Consider the following 25,624-nt stretch of genomic DNA (forward strand, 5'->3'; position numbering starts at 1 on the left):
AGCACACGTCCGGGGCTATACAAAAAACTTCTCGGATGATTCCCGACGGAAACTTAATCCTACGCCTACTCGAGTGACTCACCCACCGATGACGTGAGTATTTCGCCTACCCGAGAGTATTTCGCCGCGTAAATACTCTCCCCCCTAAGAGTTCGACTGCAAAGAAGGTCAAGTCTTATCCCCGCAGATTCCGTCGTAGGGAGTGCGTTCTACTCAGATATTCCACGGCGATGGAGGTATCCTACACAACGTTCGCAACGTACCTAACATCTCGGAATACGCAGAAAGTAGAGTCTTATCTTTGTATGCTTTACTGCAAGGATCCGACGCACACTACTCAGATGCTTCCCGACAAAGCAGTCATCCTAAACCGTTTGCGGACTGGTGCTGGTTCCAACTCCCCTGCAGGGCGGTCATGATCCGGGTGAACCCATCGCTGACCATGCGCCATGTATTGGCATCCTCACACATCCTTCGCACGATGTTGTCGGCTGTTGTGTCTGGTCCTCAGGCGGCAAGCATGTTAGCGCGTACCCCTTCGAACCTTGGACAGTTGAACACTACGTGCTCTGGTGTCTCTACTGTGTCACCGCATGAATCATCCGTGACCAGTCAAGAACTGTGTCATGCAGAAATCCACCTCTCCATGGCTCCGGTCCATCCTGGATCCGACGTTAGAGATCAAGCGATGGGTCCATCGGCCACGTTCCGAGCTGTCCCACTGGTGCTGCCAGTTGGACATCGAGGCCTCTCTGGCATGTCTCCGCATATCGGGCATGTGTCTGTGCTCGTAGCAGATGATATCTTCCTCTAGCAATACCGCATCCCCGTGATATTAACGTACAGGGTCCGGCAATTGTACTGCAACATTACTTCAACAGTAATTATTTCGTTGTACACGAAACAGTACTGAACGACCCCTCGTCGCTTTGTTTACATTAAGTCTTAGCTATCATTGGATGTAAGTGTTACTTTTGTAATTAGGTGTTATCCGGAAAAATGGATTTCGAACAGAAACGTATAAATCCTCGTCGTAGTGCCAATAAATTGGCAGAGGATCTCAACATATCGGATCGAAGTCTCCGTCGGATCCTGAAAGATAAACTTCAGACCAAGCCCTTCAAGATAAAAAAAAGGTTCAGGACCTTACAGTAAGGTTGCCAGAATTTTTTTCACTACCATCCAGGCCTAGCAATTCCGGGCATTTTTTTTTTTTAAAAAACCTGGCAACATCCGGGCATGGATTTCAATTTTTCAAATCCAAAAACCGGGCAAAAACCGGGCAAAATTTAGATGTAATTATACATAAAAGCAAAGAAAAAATGCAAAAAAAAAAATAAATGTTTTATTAATGTATAGCAGACTTCCAAAAACTTGTTGGAGCACTTAAATATTTAAAGGTTGATAAAAGTAAAACAGCGAAATTATTTGAAACAACCGTTGAAAATTTCCATACCGTGAATCGATTTCGCCGAAACTTACTCAAAAACTTTGATTTTTTTGGTTTCTTTGTGAACATTGTGAAAAATTCCGGGCAATATCCGGACTTTTTTTACGATATCCGGGTAACCGGGCCGGACCGGACTTTATCGAAATTTTGCATCAAATATCCGGGCAAACCAGGATAAAACCGAAAAACATAAATATGCGCATTTAGCCCGCCGGTTTCGGAAGTCGACTGTTTTGACTACATTCACATAAACTGTAAGAGATTTTACCAGAAAATTGGTCTTTCGTGTATAAAACAAATGTACCGACAAAAACGTATTTAATCGACATTTTTGGACAAGTTTGAACTTGAAGTTCACCGGAAACGTTGAGTAAATAGCATAAAAAATATATCGCATTGATAAGACACATCTAAACATTTACTTTATATGAAAAGGGTGCCTCGGATTACGTAGAAGCTCGGATAACCGGAGATCGGATAATAGGGGTTCTACTGTACACGTCGATTGGAAAATTCGACAAAATCTCGATTTTTTCTAAAAAAGATAAGCATATGCCTGCCCTTCTTTCTCCCACTAAAGTTGAAAAGCTTGCCGTATCGTAAAACATTAACCAATTTATCCAATATTGTTTACCTTGGATTGAAAACATTTTGAATTTTTTTTTAGACCTGCACAGTGCATTCAAGTGCTAGCTCCAGAAGTAATCAAAAAGGAATAGGGAAAAACTTGAGGATAGACGCACGACTCCGATGGTTCAGTTTTCGTGCAACGCTTCGGATTTGAAAGATAAAAGTTTTTAATAAAAATATGTTTGAAATGGATTAATATTTTAGGAGATTCAACAAACTTCCTGGTAAATTTAGGAAGCAAAATCCCAGAATTCAATCCAGACATAAACAGGAGAGCAGCAGTACATTCCGCGAGTTTTTATTTCAAGTCACTACATAGAGGCATTGAGCCAACACGATGATTCATTGCTGCAGAAAATTTTTCCAAGCTTCTCGATATCTTTACAGACGCGCCTCCGTTCAACAACTGATAGAAATATTGCTGAATGACTTGTCAAATTTACAGTCTTTTATCTATGCTGTTTGGAAACCATACAATGAATGAATGGTTTACTTACCAACTTTGAAAATGTCGGATACATAGAAAATTCGAAAAGTGAAGTTTATTTTCTCTTTGTTTTCCTAAATTTGTGTTTACATTCGTGAATAAAAGGAGAAAAATTTATCCCATAAATATCTTTCATTTCGCAACACAAGCCAATTGACAGTCACATTTCACAGAATGTTGCAATCGAAACAACGAACGCTTTATGTAACTTTGCTCCGACAATTGCCCTAGACCTCAGCTCACGTATATCACCTGAAAATAAAAGTGAAAACTAATCCGTCATCTCCGGACGGTAATCGACCGGACATGATCAATCCATTCGGAACTCTCGGTGCGGATCTCCACTACCATGAATGAAGTTTCTTTCATCGACCCAGCGCCTGGGGTACACGCGTCACTCAAGAAACGAGCTCTGGTTTACCCATCAACAATTGAATAGTTTTCCATTCGAAAAGAAAACCAATCATAAAAACATAAACAAAACAGCCAGACCGGTCAACGCCTCGCCTCTGAGCTGTCCGGGTGTGATTAGTTAATTCCATTCATCGATCTCACATCTTTACGATATCGCGCTGTGATTTTTACGAGGCAGATGATTCCATGTGGCTTCAAGTGGCCACCGCCAACATTCCGACTGGTAATAAACACATGAAAAGAAGCATGTAGCTTGGAGTAGCTGCCGAGATGTTGTTGTGTGGTTATCAACTACAAGAGCTTTTTAGTTAGATAAAAAAAAGAAACCGGCCGTTTGGGGATATGTTCGAAATTAATCATGCCCAAAGCTTACAGGGAGGGAATATATGTATTTACAATATATGAATTGTAGAAAAGGCAACGATTTAAATAGATGGAAAGAAAAAAAAACCAAATAATGTTGAACAATTACAAAAAGATGATTGAATGATGATACTTGCAGTGAAAAGTGGATAGAAATTTTTATGCTAAATTAAAGCAAATTGAAACTATTTTGTTTAACTATGCTTGCCAAATTGCTCGGACTGGCCCAGATATTTAATACAAAATTTTGAAAAAGTCCGTCCTTACCGGTTGCCCAGATTTCGTTGAATGTGCCCAGAGTGAATAGTTCTTGAGATTCGGGGTTGAAAATTCTGAAATCAAATGCCCGGACTTCGCCAGGTTTTAAATGAAATATCCCGAATTTGTCTGATCACGATACCCGTGGTTCGAATTTTGACTACCATATGTTAAATCCGGAATGAAATAAGATGGTATTTAAGAAATACCATCAAAACCTGAAAAAAATATATTAAAACAGTTTAATCAACCGTTTCATTGGTTCAACCACCACTTTAATTAGTTGCATCTCGTACAAAGCCAGTCTACGATTCGTTGTCCTGTAGGTTCTTTTTTAGTAGTTTGGGGTTCTCTTATGTCGTTTATGTTTTTACCCTGAAGGTCCACCAGTTGTGCACTAAGTGCTGTCAAAGATTTTTTTTTCATATGAAGATTTCAGCTGGTGGAAAGAGAGGTGATGAGAAAGAAACATTGCAAAAGTAGCAGTAAAGTTTTTTCTTCGTAAACATAGTTACCATGACAGAAGTGACGTCAGTACCGACCATTTTCGCGAAGCATTTTGTCTAGGATAAATGAAGCTCCCTGAAAACGACTCGTCGCGACGCAGGGCTTGTTTATGTTTATTTTCCTTTTCTCTCTCCGACGTGCAATAGTGTGCGCTCCTTAGCGCCACCTTAGTAAAAGTGTACCTCATTGCTGCTAGTGCACCACTGGTTTTCCATCAGATAAAAACAGCTTATGCATTTTAGTTGTCTAATTTAGGGCTATGTGAGGCATGCAAGACTGTGTCATATTAATGGAACTGGGTTTGTATATTAATCGACACAGTAACCTGGCAATCTTTCTCTAATCTTCGATATTTCATCCCTCTACGCAAATGTATCGATCAACATTCAAATTTTGTTTTTTTGTCAACCAGGTGGTAAATTCGAAGAAGGAATTTTACGAATTGATCTCAATGCACGTCGAGTGCCGTGTCTACATGGAACCATTGGGACGACTCGTTATATACTCATCCGTATTAGGATATATTGACAGTTCTACATGAACACCACCTTAGCAGGAGGCCTCAGCCCTAACCTCAAACCATGGGAGAACAGGATCGATTTTTGAGAAGGGCGCACGATAAACGCGATTTTCCAGTACTAATATTGACAAATTCGCCCTGTGGAAAAGAGATACACAGATGTTCGTGTTTTGATTTTTTGGCTGTTCAGGGGTGCCAAATGCATTGATATTCGGAAAATGATTATATTTTTTAATTGCATTGTTATTGAAAAACGTTTTCACGAATACTGAGAATTTGCAACTTTCCCGTAGATTTCTATCCGAATGTAAAATTAAATAATCAGAGCATGTAGGCGATTATTTTCAAAGCCAACATAGACGGGGCTTTACGAATTATAAAAAAAATAGACGGGGCATTCATTAATTTACTTGTTTGCAACAGTGCAACTCTTTTTTAATCTAGCAAGTAGTACATGAATATATATTTCAGATGTTTTGAATTCACCTTGAAAATTTATTGGCACAAGATGGCTTATCATCAACCGTTTAGAGACGCCCCGTAATGAATTCAAATGTTTATAGTTATAGCTGTTGATAGTTAAAAAATATAATCAATTCATAAATAGTTTAAAACAAGCAAATACTAATTTTAGTAAAGCATCACTGGTGAGGCCGCCAGCAAATCTAAATTAAAGGTTATGGCTGAGGCCAATCTTTCGCCAATACTATCGTCCGTATATACCCTTATATACATACGCCCTTAACTCCACCTGGGGCCTCAGACAATTTCCCAAACCGGTACCTGCCCTAAGGCAATACTTCGGCAGGGAGTGTCTAATTCACGCATATGCGCTACTTATGCAACACTCGCAAAGAAGTTCATATTTAAATTAAATATCGTCCTGAACGCCCAAGATCATCTTCACGTTCTGGTCTCATCGGTTACGCTGATTGTTTTGTGTAGTTCATTTCATAGCTTCGGACTCTTTAAGCTTAGTAACGTTAACCTACGTTATCCTACGTTAATCGCAATTTGCGTCACTCTCCAACTCCTTTGCAAAGCAGTCATTATCCGGGCGAGCCCATCACTGACTGCCTGCCATGTGTTGATGTCATCACACATCTTCTGCAACATGTTGTCCGCTGTCGTTTCTGGTCTGCAGGCGGCAAATATGTTGGCACGTTCCTCTTCAAATCATGGACTATAGAAAACCACGTGTTTGGGTGTCTCGTCCACGTCACCACATGTTAGGCAGACCGTCAAGGCCACATATCCGAACCTGTGATGATACTTCATGAAGCACCCATGACCAGTCAGGAATTGCGTCATGTAGAAATCCACTTCGCCATGCTTTCTTTCTATCCACTCCTTGATGTTTGGGATCAAACGATGGGTCCACTTCCTCTTTCTGAGCTGTCCCACAGCTGCTGCCAATTGGTTAGGAGCTATCTCTGGCTCGTGTTCTCACGTTTTGCGTGCCTCTATTTTCGTAGCAATAGGAGTCCTCCACCAACAAAACCGAGATGGGCATGACTCCCGCTACAACACATGCAGCCTCCGACGAAACGGCGCGGTATGCACTGATGACCCGCAAATTCATTTGCCTTTGCACACTGTTTAGCTTCTGCTGGTTACACTGGATGTTAAGACCAGATTTCCAGGCCGCCCCTCCATACCGAAGGATTGACAAAACTACACTCGAAATTATCCTTCGCTGACTACTTCGGATCCCCGAGTTGTTTGCCATTATCCTCGAGAGTGCGGCCGTTGCTGTTGCCGCCTTCTTGCAAACATACTCAACGTGGTTTTTCAAGCTGAGCCGGTCGTCAATCATCAAACCCAAATATTTAAGCTCACGCTTCCTCACATTCATTTCCTGAAATCCTTCATGTAACGCAAAAACGATCCCCTCTTCTCTTCTTGAGGCTGGTTTTATCAGCCGTTTCGATGACAGTTCGAATGGCGTCGACTGTACATCGCCCTTTTCGAAAGTCGAATCGATTGTTGGACAATCCGCCTTCGCCCTCGATGTACTGCTGGATACGATTCAAGATCACCTTTTCCAGAACCTTCCCAACCATATCCAGTAGGCATATTGGTCTGTATGACGATGGGCTCCCCAATAGTTTTCCTGGTTTGGGCAGCAGAATCAACTTCTGCCGTTTCCAAACGTCTGGAGACATCCTTTCCTCAAAACAAATTTACAGGGACGATCGGATCACTTCGGTAAACTCCATTATCGCGGCCTTAACTGCAATGTTCGGGATACCATCTGGACCGGGAGCCTTTTCCAGCTGAAGAGATATTGCGTTGTTGCGCAGTTCTGCCTACGATATTAACTCCTACTCGATCGTATCTCAGTTGTACTGGATTTGCGGTCAGCTATTCATTTTATGTTGGAACAGCTCTCTCGTTTTATCACTCAGTTTGTTGGGGCACATTTCAGGTGGTGCGCTACCGCTTTTGTTTCTTTTTTTATTAGTTGATCACCCAGGTGGTAAATCCTTTTTACGGATTGCATTCCAAGGCGCGACGAGCCACCGCGTCCCTCCAGTTTGCTACTCAGGGTCCATGGGTGCAATTGGACGACTCATGATACTATGTACCCCTACGCCATAAAGTCCACCTGGGGCCTCTGGCCATAATTCCCATCCGGACCTGCAACGAAGGCTATACCCGAGATGGGAGACCATACTCGCGCAATGCGCTCCACGGCAAATATTCGTTTATACGTGCTACACCAGCATTCGTCATCCACTCTTTGTCATGATTCACGACTCACGGGTTGGCAGTCCGTTCGCCACTACTCGTGACTCGAGTCCCACATACGGCCTCTCACACTCATCCTCTTGACACAAATTGTCAACACACGTTCAGTACGTCTCTTGAACCAATTCGAGACGAGAACAACTCGCCTCTCCTCGGGTTTGGAGATAATCACACATCCAACTATTTCTCCGTCTCGACTTTTCGAGACTCAACCTGAGGCACATCTACTGGGCGCCACATGTTACGGCACAAGGCCCCTCTGTCTGTCGTGAGTCAATCGTATACGAGAATCGGGGCCAGGTACCTCCCCAAAAGGCAGATCGATCGGAACCCGCTAAAACATTTGGTCGTCCTGTATATCGGAGTCGCGACTACACGATACACGTTACGACCCCTCCCTCTTGCAATTGAGCACTGGTACCAAGGTGCCCAGTCGCACAACGTTTTTGCCTCACTCGACACACAGCCCGTCGGTAGCTGACTGTACCTGTAGATGACAAGTCTGTAGACACGTTTCCACTCTGCACCACAGGGAGGTGGAACTACGTCGCAGAGCTTTTGTTTCTTGCCACGACTATCCTGTAGGCATCACCTCATGGTCGGTCATTAGCATCAAGACAAAGTTTCCTTAAACATGCCTACTCTCTTTAATAGCCTTGCAGAGGTTTCTTTTCGCATTTTTGAAAAGCGGCCTCTGCTCGTCTCTCTCCGTTTGAGTTCGTGCTCTCTGCATGTTTCGCTAAGCGCGAAGGCAGCTGGCACGCAAATTCGCGATTTCCTCAGTCCACCAACAAACTGGTGAATGTGGGTTTTTACGATTAACTCTCCTCGTCATTGCTGCGTCACAAGCACGTGTGAGTACTTTCGTCAGGTTTTCCTCCGACAAATTAGACAGGTTTGCTCCCACTTCGACACCTCGTCAAAGACATTCTGGTTAAATTGTATTGCTCTCCAGCGTCGTTCACCTACCGTTACCTCTCCTCTGACTGACTGTGCACTCTTACCCACACGATAGCGGATCGCAAAGTGGTCGCTATCAGTGTAGTCCTCTCCCTCCAATTACTTGTCCATCTGGGGCTAGCAAATGTGATAGCAATATCTAACCGATTCACGTCCCTCTCTATGGAAGGTCCTAGTATTACCTATGTACGTTCGCCAGGTACACATCCAGCCTTGTAAGTGCTTCAAGTAGACTCTGTCCTCTGGCGTTCGTAAGGAAACTACACCATTCCTGAGCCCACGAGTTGAAATCCCCCGCGATAATAACGGGGCTTCGACCTGTGAGCACCTCGACTATCTTATCCATCGTAGCGCTAAATTTTTCCAAGGTCCGCTTCGGTGGAGCGTATTGATGTTGAGGCAGAATATTTAGTAGCTCATCCAGAGCCTCATTCGATGTGCTTCGCTTGGCGCCACTTATAGATACCTAAGCTAGTCTTTGGAGTTTCGCTAGTTTCTTCTGGGCCTTTATACTAGCATAGTTCAGGTCCATCATACTAAGGAGACATAAGAAATTGTTGGTCTCATATTAGCTGTAAATATCCAGAAGATTATTATCGACTTTAGACCCCATTTTTCCCTACTCCTACTCATAGAGCTGTTGTAGCCTTTAGTGATTACATGCTCTATTTGTAGGTTCCATGATAGCTTTGAGTACAACCCCTAAATATTTCACTTGTAATTGGAATTTTAACACTTCTGTAGATTGTATTCTATTAGTAAACACATCCTGTGGAGTGGTTTTGAATGTAAGTCCTCCCAAGCTTGCATTAATGATCCTGTTTATGAGCATGGCCGTCATCTTCTCATACTTAGCTGGTTCGATTGAAGTGTGAGCTGCGTTGTCGAATGCAAGTTTGTTGTCAAGGAAAGAAGCGAGTGCTATTTCTTTTGCTACTAGAGTCTTTTCTAATTTTAGTGTTAGGATATGTAAGGCCATAACAGTGAACATGCTTTTTTGTAAGCGATCTAAAAGTTGTTCACCTTACTTAAGCTAAGATACTACAATTTATTGTCAAGTATCTTTTCCATTATTTTCAAAATAATGAAGGTTAGACTAATAGGTTTGAATGCAAAAAGTGGTTGATTTTTTAAATACGATTTGAGCTGATGTTTCGAAATTTCAAACGCAGTTTTCTCATTTCGAGTAATCTGCTAGTTCCACCCTTTTGAAATGTTATTCGAGATTTGTCAACGATTCTCAAACAAATTCTACCAGTGCACCGAATTAAAAAAAGATGTATCTGGTATCGCGAATTATAAATAGTCGTTTTATCATCTTTGTGTCGTTCGCGACTTAATATATTTTGATATAATAATTCATTGAAATACTTTTCCATTACAATTGTGTTCGACCATTACTTTACATTATGGAACGGTACAAGTGAATAGTTATTCGTATTTTTGTAATTTTCTTTTTATATATCCTTTAAAAACACATTTGAAAAAAATGGGAGGCTTTTATTTTTAACAGTACTTCGTATATGCATAATTAATCTAAGTTTAAAATCTTCATTCTAGGTTCGCGAGGCCCAACGGCAGGAAGCCCAAAGGATAGCCCAGGAGCAGAAGCTGATCGCCAAACAGCAGGCAATCGTGAACCAGCAAGCCTACGCCCAGGAAGGCGTAACCCCGCGGCCGATTGATCCCTTCTACAGCCCGATTCTGCAACGGCTCGATAAGGTTTTCAATTCGCTCGGCATCACTGAGGAAAATTGTCGGGAGCGCCTGGTCTGTGCCATGTACAAATCCCCCATCAAGTACAGCCCGCATAGCAACTACGTCTCGGCGGAACTGAGCAGGTGAGTCTCTTCAGCAGCAAGTCCTTCAATGGATTGTGCCAGAATCAACCTCTACACGGCAGAAGCTCCGTGAATGGGCACGTGTGGTTGCTCTCTTTACTTACAAAATTACTATGCGCATTAGACTGAGTCGATTTGGGGTCATTTTCGAATTTCTCAAACCCTGGGGTCTCAAAAGCTTCGTTTTGGTCCAAAACTCATCCATGATTTATTGCAGAATTTTTAAGTGACATTTACATGAGTAAATTTGGACTTTTAGGTTTGTATGGGAAAATTGAATATTTTGTACTGAAAAATCAACATCATTTTTGTTTCTTCTGTGCAACCGAGCCAGCTGGTGGTTTTTGTGCCAATTTATAAAATTCCTTAAGGAAATTTTCCGCTGAACAACTTTGTCGAATACCGTAAATTCGTATCTTATTAGACAAAAAAGTTATAAGCTGTTCAACAGAGGTATGTCTTTTGGCATTGATAAACAATAAATTCAATAGACACCACTGTTGTGTGCCTTGCGAGGTATTGCATGACTACTTTTCATGCAATACTTCGCGGGGCACAAGCAGTGGTGTCAATTGAATTTATTGTTTATCAATGCCAAAAGACATACCCCTGTTAAACAGCTAATAACTTTTTTGTCTAATAAGATACGAATTTACGGTCTTCGACAAAGTTGTTCAGCGGAAAATTTCCTGTTAGAAATTTATAAATTGGCACAAAAACCATCAGCAGGCTTGGTTCCACAGAAGAAACAAAAATGATGTTGATTTTTCAGTACAAAATATTCAATTTTCCCATACAAACCTAAAAGTCCAAATTTACTCATGTAAACGTTACTTAAAAATTCTGCAAAAAATCATGTATGAGTTTAGGACCAAAACGAAGCTTTTGAGACCCCAGGGTTTGAGAAATTCGAAAATGACCCCAAATCGACTCAGTCTAATGCGCATCTCAATGACGATGCTGGGAAAGATAATGGATGCATTGTTGTTTTCCCTATACTTTTCCTTGGTTTGCAATAGCATTGGCTGAAGTCTGGGCCAGATTGTTGCAATCTTTCAAAACATAACAATAAAACGGATTTCTTGCTAACCTTTGAAAATCTGTATCAATCTAGTGTTTGTGCTCAAGGGCACACTAAACAGCCGATTAGTGTTTCATTATGCATTCATATCATATTATGCAATGGCTGATCTTTTTCATCACAAAGGCGTATTATTAAATGAATGTTGAATGAGCTGAACCATATTACTTAAACAAAGACTATTTGGAAATTATCGCTATTCAGTTATTTAATTATTAACTTAAAATATGAATTAAATATTCAAGATGAGGACTGCACTCGCAACACTTTCATTCGTAAAAGACATATTTACGGATGAATATAGTTTTCAGTGAAACTTAGCTTAGACTCTAATATAATGTTTATATAAGCATAATAATGTGACAATGGGTCAAGTTTTTCAACACCGTCAGTCAGTGGCTTCTTAAAATTTCCAAAGATCGTTTTGAACCAATTTTTGCATTTTGGATGGGCCACCAGATGTCTCGAAACACACCATCGAGAACTGCCAAAAATGTCTCCAAACACACCATAGAGAACTGCCAAAATCGAACAGAGAAAAAAAATAAAATTTTGGTAGTTTTGAACAGATCTTATGAACTGTTTGGCATGATTTGAGAAAATTGCTGTTAAAGTTTCGTAACACTTTCGTCCAGTTGCATAATGGAAAAAATATTTTTAATGTTAATCGCTATTTCCTTGAAGACAGAAATACTAAATTTTGGACAATGGGATGCAAAAAAGATTCTTGAAAGTAACCCACTTTGAGATGTCTACAATCAGTTCTGATGGGAAAGAATGATCGTCAAAGATTGTTCCTACTTGACTGGATATAGCCAAATCGTCCTCTGACGATAACCATTCAAGAAGTGCAAAAACTTATTGCAAAACTGTTAGATATTTCGATTGCCTCAGTAGTGCAAAAATAATAGAACTCTTAAAAGTGTATCGGGTTACTCTGGAGGATAATGGGTAAAAGTGTATCGGGTTACTCTGGAGGACAATGGATGAAGTAACTCTTAATGCATTTATCTAGAAATAAATTGAACCCGTCTTTTTAAGAGCGGCATTACTTTAACAAATTATTAATGAGTTCATGTAAGATTACGGTTTTTCGCAAACTAGGCACTTGAAAATTTGATTTGTAGCTTTTGAACGACGCAATGATGACACAGTTTAAAGTCAATTTTCAAATTATTTTTTTCGATATCAGTATTTAACCTCTCTGCGCATTTTTCTTAAGTATTGTATAGCAAATTTAAACTTTGAAACCAACCATTTAAACTTTACAATTCATTCGTGAAATCCTTATAAATCGTATCAACAACGATGTAGCCAGGTGCCCGAAGAATCACAATAACTAATTGAAAAAATCTTTTAAAAATCAATATGACCGGAACCAATTTAAAATCATTTTTTTGTCACTCGGAATTGGAACATCGCATGGGGGGGTGGATTATAAAAAATAATGCGAAAAACAAATAAATTGGAATATTTAAATTGCACGGAAGCTTGTATGCAACAAAACTGCATACTATATCATTGTACAAAACCTATAAATCATATGTTTTTTATCGTTAAATTTAATAAAATCAAGAAAATAAAAGTGAAACTACTCCCATATTCCAATATTTGTTTTTTGGGCTTGTAATCTTTCGGATTGTTTTTTTTCGAAATCTACATAATATACTTCCAACTTTATTAATTTCTCCCTTTGGCTTGCACATTCTGAAGGGGGGAGGGAGCGTGGTGTCAAAAGAAGAAATCGATATTTTTTCCAGCCTAAATTGTGTTAAAATTACATTTTAAACAAATTTCCGATATCTTTACAATGAGAGCTTTCACTGCAAATTATTATTGGAATTCATAAAAGATTTGACCCTTTAAAAGGTTTTTTTTTAAACTTGATCCAAAATTGTTTATCAATAATTGATTTAAATCTGATATTAAGAATTCGTTTATATTTTCCTTTCTCACCTGCAATGTAGGAAGGGTAAGTAACATCACATTTCACATATGGCTCCATTTGCTTGATAAGTTTTTGAGCTACTCATACTTTTCTTCTTCCCGGAGGAGGAGGAGTCTTGAATCTTCAAAAAAAAAACCGCTCAAGTAAAATAGGGTTTGTATTCCTTGAAATTTTGGATTCATTTGTTGGATAAGTTCTCAAGTATTACAAAAAATATATGCAGAACTCCTTTTCCCTTCTCTTGCCTCGACTGGAAGGTGAAAAAGGTTTTTTTAATAACCATAGAATCATTCCTTTGCTCGTATCCTTATACTCTCCCATGTAAAATTTGGTCAAATTTATTTGATGAGCTTTTAAATTTATCAATTCAAACGTTTATCTCTCTTTCCTATCCCGTGAGAGGAACCAAATCAACCTAGAAATATTTCTTGTATTTAAAAATACTCCTCTGAATTCGTTACCATCTGTTAGATCGGTTGAGTTGATAAAAATAACTGTTAGGGACCTCCCCTACTCCCTTCCTACCGAATCAGTGAAAAGAGGAAGAAGCCTTGAAAAATCATAGAGAAAAAAAACTTCTCAAATAACCTATGCTGTTAAATTTGAAAAATAAGTTCTCGAGTGATCCAAAAATTTTGTATGAAAACTTCCCTACTTTTTCACCTCTCCCCGTTGGAGTGAGGGTAGAGTCTTGAAACATGAAAAAAAAAACATTTCTCGCACTCGAATATACTTCCATGATAACTTGTTTTTATTCGATTAGTTCTCAAGTAAAACATAAAACTGAATAGGAGAACCCCTTCCCCTTTCTTATCCCCCAGTGGAAGGAAAGGTGGGTCAAAAACATCGTAGAAATTTTACCCGTAGCCTCATATTTTCCTGAATATAAGGATTCCTGAAATTTGGATTTATTTGCATGGTTAGTTATCGAATAATGTAATAAATTGTATGGAAGACTTTCAATCCCCCTTTGCATCTTCCTACTAAACGAATAGGATAAAGACCCAAATAATAGGGACATTTCTCGAACTCAAAACACTATCCATGTCAAATTTGATTCCATTTGCTTGATAAGTTCACGAATTTTACAAAAATTGTAAGGGATGGCCCTCGACCTTTTCTATCTCCAAACTGGAAGGAGGGAGAAGTCTTCAACAATCTTTAAAATATTTTTCTTACCCATATACCCTCGCATGCCAAATTTGGTTCCGTTTGCTTGATTTGTTCTCGAATTGTGCGAGAAAGTGTATGGGAGCCTCCCTTCTTCCTTACTATTTTCCCATTGAAAGGATGGAGGGATACCAAACCATAATAGAAACATTCCTCGTGCCAAAATAAATACCCTTCCATGCCAAAATTATGGTACAATTTACATGATCAGTTTTCGAGTTTGTAGACTTTTTACTTTTATTTAAGAGACCCCCTACCCTCTTCTAGTAAGAGGGAGGGGTCCCAAACTATTATAGGAACCTTCCCCGGCCTCAGAAGCTTCCACCTGCAAAGTTTCACTGCGAATTGATTCAGTAAGGCTATGATCATTAAGTATCCGGGCAGTTACAAACGTGTGTATTTTAAAAACTATTCATTTGATCGAAAAACTTTCTATGGATGAAATGATGGTGTTAATATAACATTTAATGTAAAAATCTAAAAAAAAATATCAATGATTTCAAGAAATACTCTTAGTTTTTCATTAAATCCCTTTTTTATCTTTGCACACTTTTTTCAGTCATGTATTGATTTATTTTTTTACAACAGAAGCAAAACCTTTGCAAAATCATGCTATTTTACACAAACTCACCTGGAAAAAGCGATTAGAATCGTGTTGGAACCTTTTCATGAGTAGGCATCTCGAAGAATTTGATCTCTAAAATCCGGGTTTAACAAAAATTTCTTTGTCCATCAGAACACATCTGTCATATTGCGTAAAAACCGGATGCACAGATTACAATCTTTGGAACTGATCATTATTAGTTATTTTCTTGGTGTCTACTAGTCAGGCAACACTTTTTGCCTGCTGGAAAAGGATTTTTTGCATTATTTAAGAAGTCTGCATTCAGTTATCCCAAATAACCATAGACTTTTTACCATATTTAATACTAGCTGATCCCATGCGAACTCCGTTTCGCTTTAAACTTGGAATATGTTATGGACAGTTTGTATGAAAGTCAATTGCCAAGCTTTTTCCAGATGCACTTCCGAATACATTGTTAAGTAATAATCGCAAAAATATTAGACGATCACTTTTCTGACGTCTGCTACTTAATTTGAAATCATGAATCAATTGACCGTGGCGAAAACCCCCGTGTATAAATTTCGACTCGATCGTTGCATAACAACGCAATTATTGACCTCTTCTACGATTTTTGATATCTGAAATCGATTACCCTTCCCTCAAAACTCTCGTGTGCAAATTTCCTAAGTAATCCATTGCATAATAACGTCAATATTGCCAAAAACAGTGGAAATTTAATTAATGTGGACGGCCCCTTGCGTCGACCCCTGGCAAAACATTTGACATCTGAAATCGATTGCCCGTCCCTGAAAACTACCGTGTGCAAATTTTCATCCCAATCCTATGTATAATAACGACGATATTGCAAAAATATGAATAGGGTAATAAGGACGACCCCTTTGCCGACCCCTAACACTGAATTTAATACCTGAAATCGATTACCCGTCCCTCAAAACTCTCGTGTGCCAATTTTCATCTGAATCCGTTGTATAATAACTACAATATCGCATTAACAGTGAATTGTTAATATGGACGACCCCTTTGGCCGACCCCTGACTTTAATTTGGATAAGTGAAAAATATTGTTTGTCCCTAATAACTCCTATGTGCAAATTTTCATCCCAATCCGATGTATGAAAACGTCCATATCACTAAGATATTGAAAGTTAATATGGACGACCCCTTTGGACGACCCCTGACTCCGCATTTAGCATCTCGAATTGATTGCTCGTCATTCAAAACTACTATGTGCAAAGTTTCATCTCAATCCGATGTATAATAACGCCAATATCGCAAAAACAATAAACAGTCGATATGGACGACCCCTTTTGCCGACCTCTGACCCAAAATGCAATGCCTGAAATCGATTGGCTATCTCTCAAAACCCTCATGTAAAAATTTTCATCACAATCCGACGAAAAATAACGTCAATAACGCGAAAACAATATTTGTCTTGTATGGACGACCCCCTTCAGAAGGGGTCATCCGAAAATCCGAAAACATTTTTCATCATTCCTGGTCCTAATGAACATACGTGCCTAATGAACATACGTGCCAAATTTCAGAAGGCTGAGTCTATAGAGGACAAACAAACAAACAAACAAACAAACAAACAAACAAACAAACAAACAAACAAACAAACAAACAAACCCACAGAAATTGCTTTTTATATATATAGATCAAGGGTTCCACTAAGATGCTTGGTTTGAACTTCGTGAGCATCCTAGAGTGGCTCCTTATTCTTCTTAACCATTTGGTCCGAAAAAAAAAATCAGAAAAAATCAACAGTTCATGAGCTTTCAAGTCAACAATGTAGAATTTTCGAGGCGCAAAATGCGTAAAAGGAGCAAATTTGTGCAGAATTATTTTTATCATGTCTTTTTGCGTCGTAAATATCTCAAACACACGTTAACTTGAAAATAGGCAAGATAGTTTTGCATATCCGAGCTCTATTAACGTAGATATCACCGAAATAAAGTGCCCGGATACTAAATGATCATAGCCTTATTTCTCGAGTCTATAGGGGCAGACAGACAGACAGAAATTCATTTTTATATATACATTGATGCAAAATATTTTAATTCAAAACAATTCCTATAGAAATGTTAAAAAAGCTTTCATTTTATGAGATAAAGGAAAGCCCGTGGGAGTGTAATTCTTTCATTATTTTAAAATATTCAGATGTGAAGTCTTCAAATAAATCTAAATTTTGGATGGTTAGAATTAGAGTTATGTTAGAAAAATGATACGAATTAGCAACTTTAAAACTTAATTTTAATCTGTTGTGTTTTCCAAAATAATGTTTTTTGTAGTTTGAATGTTTATAACTAAGTTTGGAAATATTTTTTTGTTACCACATTCTTATTGCTCATTAAATTTCATTTTCAAATTTTCAAACATTTTCCGAAATTATTTATCATCACTTTATTATGGTAGCTAGATGAATTTTATGATAAGAAATTAGTTCAATTTTGACGTAGATCACTGCACACTGTAAGTTGAGAAATATTTTCGTTCTTTTTATGATCAACCTGAATTCAATTACACAAAGCAACAAAATTTAAAAGCTATCCACCCAAAAATTATTTTTGGGCGCGGATGCCAAACATGCAATTAGTTTTTTATTCTACTAGCTCATGTTTTCTAGATTGATTTTGAAAATATTGAAAAATTTATTACATTAACAACATTGAAAAGATGTTGAAAATAAAGATTTTATCTCAATGAACATTTTTCCGAATAACACGAGCAATATCAACTTCCGAGAAAAAAGTTAAGAAACTTTCTACCAATTCTGCAAAATACTAGAATTTTGACATAATTTCAATGTTAATTTTTACTAAGTATAATCTTTGATTTCCCTCAACCATAAGTGAAATCGTTTTTCGTTAAGTTAAAATTGTCATTTTCAAAAAATGGAAGACATTCTCGAATGATGTCAGAATAAGTGAATTTATTTATTTAAATTTCATAAATATTGTAAAATTCCATTTTTATTAGCGTTGTATTTCTGATCTAGGCAAGATCTAAATTCTTGATTGGACGAAGGATATTAAAAAGATTCAAAATCTGTATTAAGTTGTCAAGCAGGTTTATAAGTGCATAAGTTATCAAAGATGTAGATAATGTTTTATTTCATCGAGGCAAGATCTGATTTTTTTCTAATGTTAGTTTACGATTCAGAATGTAATTTTTAAATTGTGTATTGTTTTTTTTCTGACATATCTGTTCAGTGAAGTTTTTGTATTTAGTTTCAATTCTGGTTTGTACAAAATAGTAATTTTTAATATAATACTGTACAAATTATGTTCTAGAAATATTCTAGCTTAGAATAAGGAACATTATTTAAAATAAGTAAAAATGAATAGACAAAATAAACATTGATTTGAAAACTTGAATCTGAATTTTTTGTATTTGCTATTTTTTTTGTGAAATTATTTTCAACTTGTTTGTTAATTTTTTTCATTATTATCTTTTTTCAAGCTCGTGTAATTCTTTTGAGAAGAAAGATGATATTGTAAATCAATTTCTTTTTAAATCAAGCGTTTAAGATAGTGTTATTATTGATCACTAAATTTGAAACCAACAAGGGAAATAATTTGTCACGGCTTACTTTCCAAAATATTATTCAATTTTTAGCAAATAACTTATAACTTATCAAAAAAACTTCAGGATTGTTTAGCGTTTTGTGTGTTGAGCTATTTTATGTATTTTCATGCGATAACTAAAAAGTTTTACAAATTTAGAGGGCACCCAAAACTGACTATACATGGAAACAACACTTTGGAATTGATTAAAAATTTGTATTGAAACTATTATTAAGAAAAAAATCAATTTTCATAGCAATTAAAAGTTTAGATTAGGATCCTCTATATCTTGTTTTTTAATTCTGGATAAGATTATTTTTGGTCATCTGTTATAAACCCAAACGATTGATTTGTTGGAGACTTCTTATAGGCACTGAACGTTTCAAATTAACAACGATTTTGTTTATCTAAACAGGTAATACACGGTAAACCTGTTGGATAAATTTACGGCTCGTGCTAAGGAAATCCACTTTTTACAACTTGTTCCATAAACCTTTTTTACCACAGCCACGCAGTTTCAAACGTAGGAACTTGCAAACCTCTCATTTTTCACACATGGTCTAGTTCTTCAAAGTCAAAATCAGGAAAGATCAACATCACCTGGTTATCGAACAATGATACAGTAACAGTACTCCGAGTAAACAAAATTACCGGATAAAACGTCAAAGCTTTACTTCCCGCGTCACACAATAGTGTGACTTGGTTAATCGTATTATTACCGGGCATTATTCACACCAATCGGTTTATGTCATAACCTCTATCCCACGCACGGATGGTTAGTTCCATCATTAGATTGTTGTTATTACTGAATTACTTCACCCCGGCAGACCCGAGACGATGGATGATGACGATGTGATGGTAATTTTCTCGGGAAATCAACCGGCAAAAAGCGCACCCCAGGCTGAAGACGGCTCGAAACAGGGTGGAGTTGTTGGGTTGAGTTGAGGTGGCTTGGAAAGCGAAAGCATTTTCATCATTCATCAAACGCCCCTCCCCCAGCCTCTTTCTGACGTACTCCAAGTCTAGCAAATTGAGCATTAAACAACAACGGCAGCATGCAGGCGAATTCTGAGACGGAGCCACCAACCACAATCATAATCAGCGTCGCTAGTTGGTTTTTATCCGGCTGAATTTCTTCAGCACAACCATTTCCGTGCAACCGAATGGGAGGTCTTTGCCAAGTTCATTGGTCCTATTGCATGAATGTGGCCTCTTCGTGCAGGCGTATAATACATATTTACGCGTAGCTGTTAAATAAGTGGGTGAGCTATGAAGCTGTGATAGCGACGCAAAAATAAAACTTCAAAGGTTTTGTCTGCGATTGTGTTGCCGATTTGATATTTCTTCTTACTGCAAACTAACTTTATGTCCTATCAAAATCCTAGCCTTCAGATTCTGGTTATAGAATATATTTTTCAAATGAATTTCATCCAGAACGATCTCTTCCATAGGGTTTCAAATATTTCAAAAAATTGTTGAAGAGTTTCACGATAAAGTATTTTAGAAAAAATGTCAAATTCAAGCCAAAACAAGGCTGTCAACACAATGAACACAAATACATTGTACACCATTTCTAGTTGCTGCTTCTTCTCAGAGCTTCACCCGCAAAAAAAGCATCATAAATCCATCATTTCCGGTTGAAGTAACTCATTCGCAAAAACCGACACATGTAAGACAAATGTAAAATTTTTATGAATATTATTTTGTCAAAGGAAGTTTTGTTGCACAATAAGACTTTACCAGATAAATGGATTACGTGAGCTTCTTATACACTTGTAGCTGAGACACAGAGAACAAAGATGGACTGGACAAGCTCGAATAAATAAATTATAAGAAAAGTGGGTTTTCAAATGTTTCAAATGCTTACCTTAAAAAAGATTTCAAAAATTGACTTCAAACAGTGCCACTTATTGCGCTGCTCAATGCTACTAATCAATATCGCCAATCGTATATGTACTCATAAATTATTTTGATGTACATAGCACCAAACCGATTTGCGACAGTTGGACTAGCCTAGCGAAACTCCTGGCGTTGGCAGGTTTGTTGTTTTTTTTATATATCAGCAGGCTACGTATTTAGATTTAGTACGAAAATTGGGTTGCTAAAACGTGTTTCTAGGATATTATTTACTAAATTTACTATAGTTGCCACAAGGTTGCCAGATTGCCCGGGTTTGCTCGGATATTCAATATAAAGTTTAGGAAAAGTACGGTCCGGCTCGGTTGCCCGAATTTGATTGGAAAAGCTCGGATTTTGCCCTGGTTTATTTTTATTTTCTTTTTCAAATCAAACTTTACAAAATACTAAGTGTGTTGTAGGAAGTGTTTATTAATGCGTTCAAAACCAATTTTTTTTCTAGCAAATTGAGCAAATAATCATGAAGCCTAAAATACGATTTATAATCTGGTAATAAACTTTGATGAAAAATATTTTTTAATTCAAGTTTTCTTGATTATTGATGAGTAATTCCTAGGTATTTACCAAATTTGCCTGGATTTTCTCGAGAATTATGAAATCAAATGTCCGGATTTTGCCATGTTTGTATACACAGTATTAAATTATTACATGTTATAACCTGCAAATAATTGGAACAAGTTATTTCTACTAAATTTACATGATTTATGATGTAATGTAAATTCCCGAAAAGAAAAAAAATGTTATTGTGAATTTAGGGTAAGTGAGCCCTATTTTGGCATGGTCCTTATCTTGGCATGCCAACATGCCTTTTCATGTTTTTCAGGTCCAAATTGAGCTAAAAAATTTTGAATATATTTTAATTGCGAAGAGAATAATTTGTTTCAAATCCGTGCATATCGAGTTTTTTAATTGTTTGTACTTTATTAAAGTAGTTAATTTTTTTCGATCTCCATCCGAGGCAATTATGTTGGAAACCACCGTATGAAAATCAGAAGAACTCACCTTTCTAGTGCAACTGTTAAATTAACATGCGATTTCAAACGCGGGCATTCATTTGAAAAATGTGCAATAAATACTCATGACTACAGTTAAACTCGGCAAAAAATAGAACAATACTAGAAAGACAAAAGAATGAATATTTATTTAGGTTTTGAATAAAAATTTTTAGCTAATTTTGTTCCTTTTCTTGGCATGCAACTTCAATCGAAATACACCACCAGTGTTGGAAGCTGGAAAAAATACATGTTCATTAAAGAGGTATTTTTGGGCTGATGTTTTCCCTAAAAATTCATTTAAAACTACGCACAAAGGTTTTTAAACTAATTGGGTTGTATGATAAGATCGTTTCTATTAACTTAAGCTTCGAAATAAGTTGTAGAACATAAGTGATTCGACTAACTAAAAGTCATATCCAAGCATTTTAAATGCAAAAATCGCTATTTGGGAACCATGAATCGAAAGTACATTGGTATGCGTGCCAACAGCATTTGCATTGCAGTCTGCCGAACAGAGACCACGTGGTCTCCAACAGAACACAGTGGTTCGAAATAAAAAAAACTCTTAGTGAAATTAAGCAACTCACAAGACTTAAGATGTTTTTCTTATCAAAAACTGTTAGATCGATGGCAATTTATGACTTTAGTATATAAAATACATAATTAATTGAGTTTTGGGATCGTTTTCTATTGCTTGGAAACCATATACTCAGATTTAATTTTTTGGATTTTTGTTCTAGTTTTTTTCATGGAAACAGAAGTTGGAAGTTCAGGAAAATATCGTTTCCAAATATTCCTTAAACTATTAGATGTGAGTCCAATTAAAAAATGTTTTAGCAAGGTTTACATTCTAACATCTATTTGGCGTGTCAAACTACTGCGCAACGCCCCGGGCATTCGAGATGGCTCTTGCTAGAAGCTCATAATCTCAGCTAACAAATTCAAAAGGGCAAAATTTTAAAATACCATTCAAAGAATTTTTCAATTTCTTACCTTATGAAGCCAAACTCCACAATATGAAAATAGTTGTTTGGTAGTGGTCTATAAAAAATCAAAAGAAATAATTTAAACAATGCTTTATAAATGACAACACATCATGATGCACAAAACCATAGAAATGTCGTAAATGAATTTGTCTTTAGGTTTAGAACTCCTGAATTTGTCCAGTTAGCATTCAAGTCAGGAAATTCTCCAAAAAAAACTGAGAAAATCTAAGCAATTTTTTTCAATATTTGGAAAAATGCAATCGATGAGAAAAGTTCAAAATAAGAAATTTCAATTCATCGTTACAATACCACTTTCACAACAACCACTTTCAAGTCGTTTTTTTTTAATAATTCGTTTATTTGACACGGCTCAAACCTTTCAGTATTACTCCCGTTCAAGTCGTATTTGATTTTTATTTTGATGAAATTGTCTCATAAACTTCGCAAAAATGATGAACTGTGAAATCTTAAAAAAAAAAAAAAGGAATGTGTAATGAGGAATGTGAATCAATCGGTGCCAGATACGGATATTTTACCTCAATATTCTGGCAGCTGAACCACACCAACTTTTTTTTTTAACTCTACGTTGAAAACCTGGACTAGTCTAGATAAGCCCATGCCATCTGAAATACTTTTCCTAGATTGATTGGCTTTATTCAGATTGTATAAGTCCTTCATTAGTAACTTACTGTATACATATTGGAGAAATTTTTTGAAGGGTTTAGTTTAAAAAGTTTGCTTACAAAATATGTTAGTTTAGATTTCATCAAAGGGATTTAATGTTCATAAAGAAGAGAAAGTTCAAACCACTCGCGAACATAATTCGTTTCTGAATCGGTCCCTCTGATGAAGGTTTGGTTGTCATTCATAAACCAATGATTCTTGTTCATACACAAATATTCTGAAATAACCTGAAGTGTTTATAATCATCACTTTGTTTAAACGAGTAAAAAGTTTGAAGTTTTAAAAATTAAAAAAAAAATTGCTGAAATTCTGCACTTTCGACTTTTTGAAATGAAAGCTTATTTAGTGCTTCCCTTCCAACCAAATTTCATCAATGTTTTCAAAAGCCTTTTTGTTGTATGAGTGAAGCCCGGTGTTCCATCGTCGCATAGAACTTTACGCTCAGCTGACGTCATTCTGTCAGTGGCCTTATATTCAGAATAGCCAACGATTCTGTTAACTGTCAATTGGGCATTGTTGGTAAAGATCTATTGCACTTTGCTGGTGGCCAAGAATCGGATCATCGAAACGGCAAACAATTGATACGGCGGCCAAGTAATTGGAGCACCGCAGTGAGTACTTTGCATACATTTTGTTCACATTACTGAAAGTTCCATAGAGAAAACATATTTTTATTGAACTCCAAGCAAGTTTGCAAGTAAACTCTTCAAAGGATGTTCTATGGTGCACTCAACAGGAAGGTTGGAATCTTGAAAAAAAAAGGGTAAACCGTGCCTTAGGTGCCAAGGTCGGGTACATTTACCCTACACGACCATAACAATGAAACCGTACCGGCTCATTATCCCTTTTTAGTTTTTGAATCATTGTTTTATCAAATTCTTGCCATCAGCTTAATAACAAAGCATGACAATGGTTTAAAAGGTGTTCATAATGTTTATGATTACTTGAAATCCACGAGCTCCAGATTTCAAACAGCATTTTCTTCGCGCATCAAATCGAACTTGCAGCTTACGGTCGGCCGTTCGGTGTTTATTTGTGAGATCCTGCTACAGGGTGTGTCTGAATTTTCTTTTAGTTTCGTTAATACTTTTTGGATGGATGATTTTGAAAACAGTTTTTCATTACTTTTCAAAATAGGTAGCACTAAGTTAATCTAGAATGTCTTTTGATTAATAGTGCTTGTTATTTGTTCGTTGAACTTTGAAATGTATTTTGCAAAATGATGGAATGTGAGGAAGGGGTAATAAAGCTTGTTATTTGTTTGCATGAATAATAAACAATTCAAAACGATTCACTTGTATATAAATACGAGAATTTAATTTTTTTTTATTTCACAAGTTTATACTTAAAGCGAAGAATAAAGAGAAAAAAAGCTTTATTGTGCTGAATCTTTTGTAACAACAAATTGAGAATATTGTTTACCTTTTCGTGCAATATTTATTTGAACAAAAAGTTTGATTAAAGTTATATTTTTATAAATAATAAGAATCAAAAACAAGAGGTGAACCGATGCTTAGAACAAATATCACATCTCCAATAAAGTCTACAAAATTCTATCGAGTAATTTACTATTTTTAAAGTGTATTTTCTACAATAGACAATAAAAAATAATTTGTTTTTGATTAAATTAGTTAAAAGGATTTCACTTTTTTATATTTATTAAAATTGGCAAAAAATAAGACACACCCTGTACGCGATAGCAACGTGTCTGATTCCAAACATCGTTTCGAGGAAAAGTCATGTAAAATTACAAAAAAATGACCCGAATGAGGAAACGCATGGTTTTTTTCAGGGCTGCGTTATAATTTACAACACATCTGACCGAATTTTACATGAAATCAAACTTTACATCAAATGTAAAACTCAGATTTTTTTTGTGTGTATAAAATGGTCCGGCCCGGATGCGTACTGAAAAAAAATCTGGCAACCTTAAGTAACAAGATTATGAATGGAATGTCTTAAGAGCTCCTAAGGACTGGAACGACGCTAGTAGGCAAGGCAGCTAGATTACTGGCGCCTATATTTTGTTTTTTTTTGCACTCATTATAATTAATCCAATTACTCAGAAAAATACAGTGGGCGAAATAAGAATAGCACCACAATGTGTTTTGCTTGTTAAAATATGAATGATTGAAAATTACGAAAATTTTCGTCCACAGTTTGTTCTGAATTGCTTAACGGATAAATCAAGCATAAGTTTACTTTTTTTGGACGTAGCAATTGGCGTTGAGGACTAAAAATGTGAAAAAAGAGTGCGAAATTAGAATTGCACCACTTGAGTTTTTCAACAAAAAACAAGATTATTTTTAAAAATTTACTGTGTAAAAATGAATAATAATGCTTCTACGAATTATTTGAATAGATGACTGCATGTAAAGGAGCTTTCCAGATTTCCATAGGTTTTCAAAGGTTTTAAAAGGAGGTTTTAAGAGATGCTCCTCTAGCGTTAAGGAATTTGATGTTTGAGCAGTAATTCTTTACCAAAATAATTACTTTCTTCATTAAAATGAC

The 25,624-nt window shown here is 36.9% G+C and overlaps 1 protein-coding gene across 2 annotated transcripts in view; it reads left to right on the plus strand.

Annotated features, from left to right (window-relative positions):
* Positions 1-25,624, plus strand: part of LOC129740169 (uncharacterized) — a 140,716-nt gene that overhangs the window by 107,748 nt on the left and 7,344 nt on the right. For both annotated transcript variants that reach the window (XM_055731779.1, XM_055731778.1), the window contains one exon: positions 9,901-10,181. In XM_055731779.1, coding sequence (XP_055587754.1) covers positions 9,901-10,181 — 281 coding nt within the window. The remainder of the gene's footprint in view (positions 1-9,900; positions 10,182-25,624) is intronic.

This window comes from Uranotaenia lowii, chromosome 1 (assembly GCF_029784155.1).
Source record: "Uranotaenia lowii strain MFRU-FL chromosome 1, ASM2978415v1, whole genome shotgun sequence".
NCBI lineage: Eukaryota > Metazoa > Arthropoda > Insecta > Diptera > Culicidae > Uranotaenia > Uranotaenia lowii.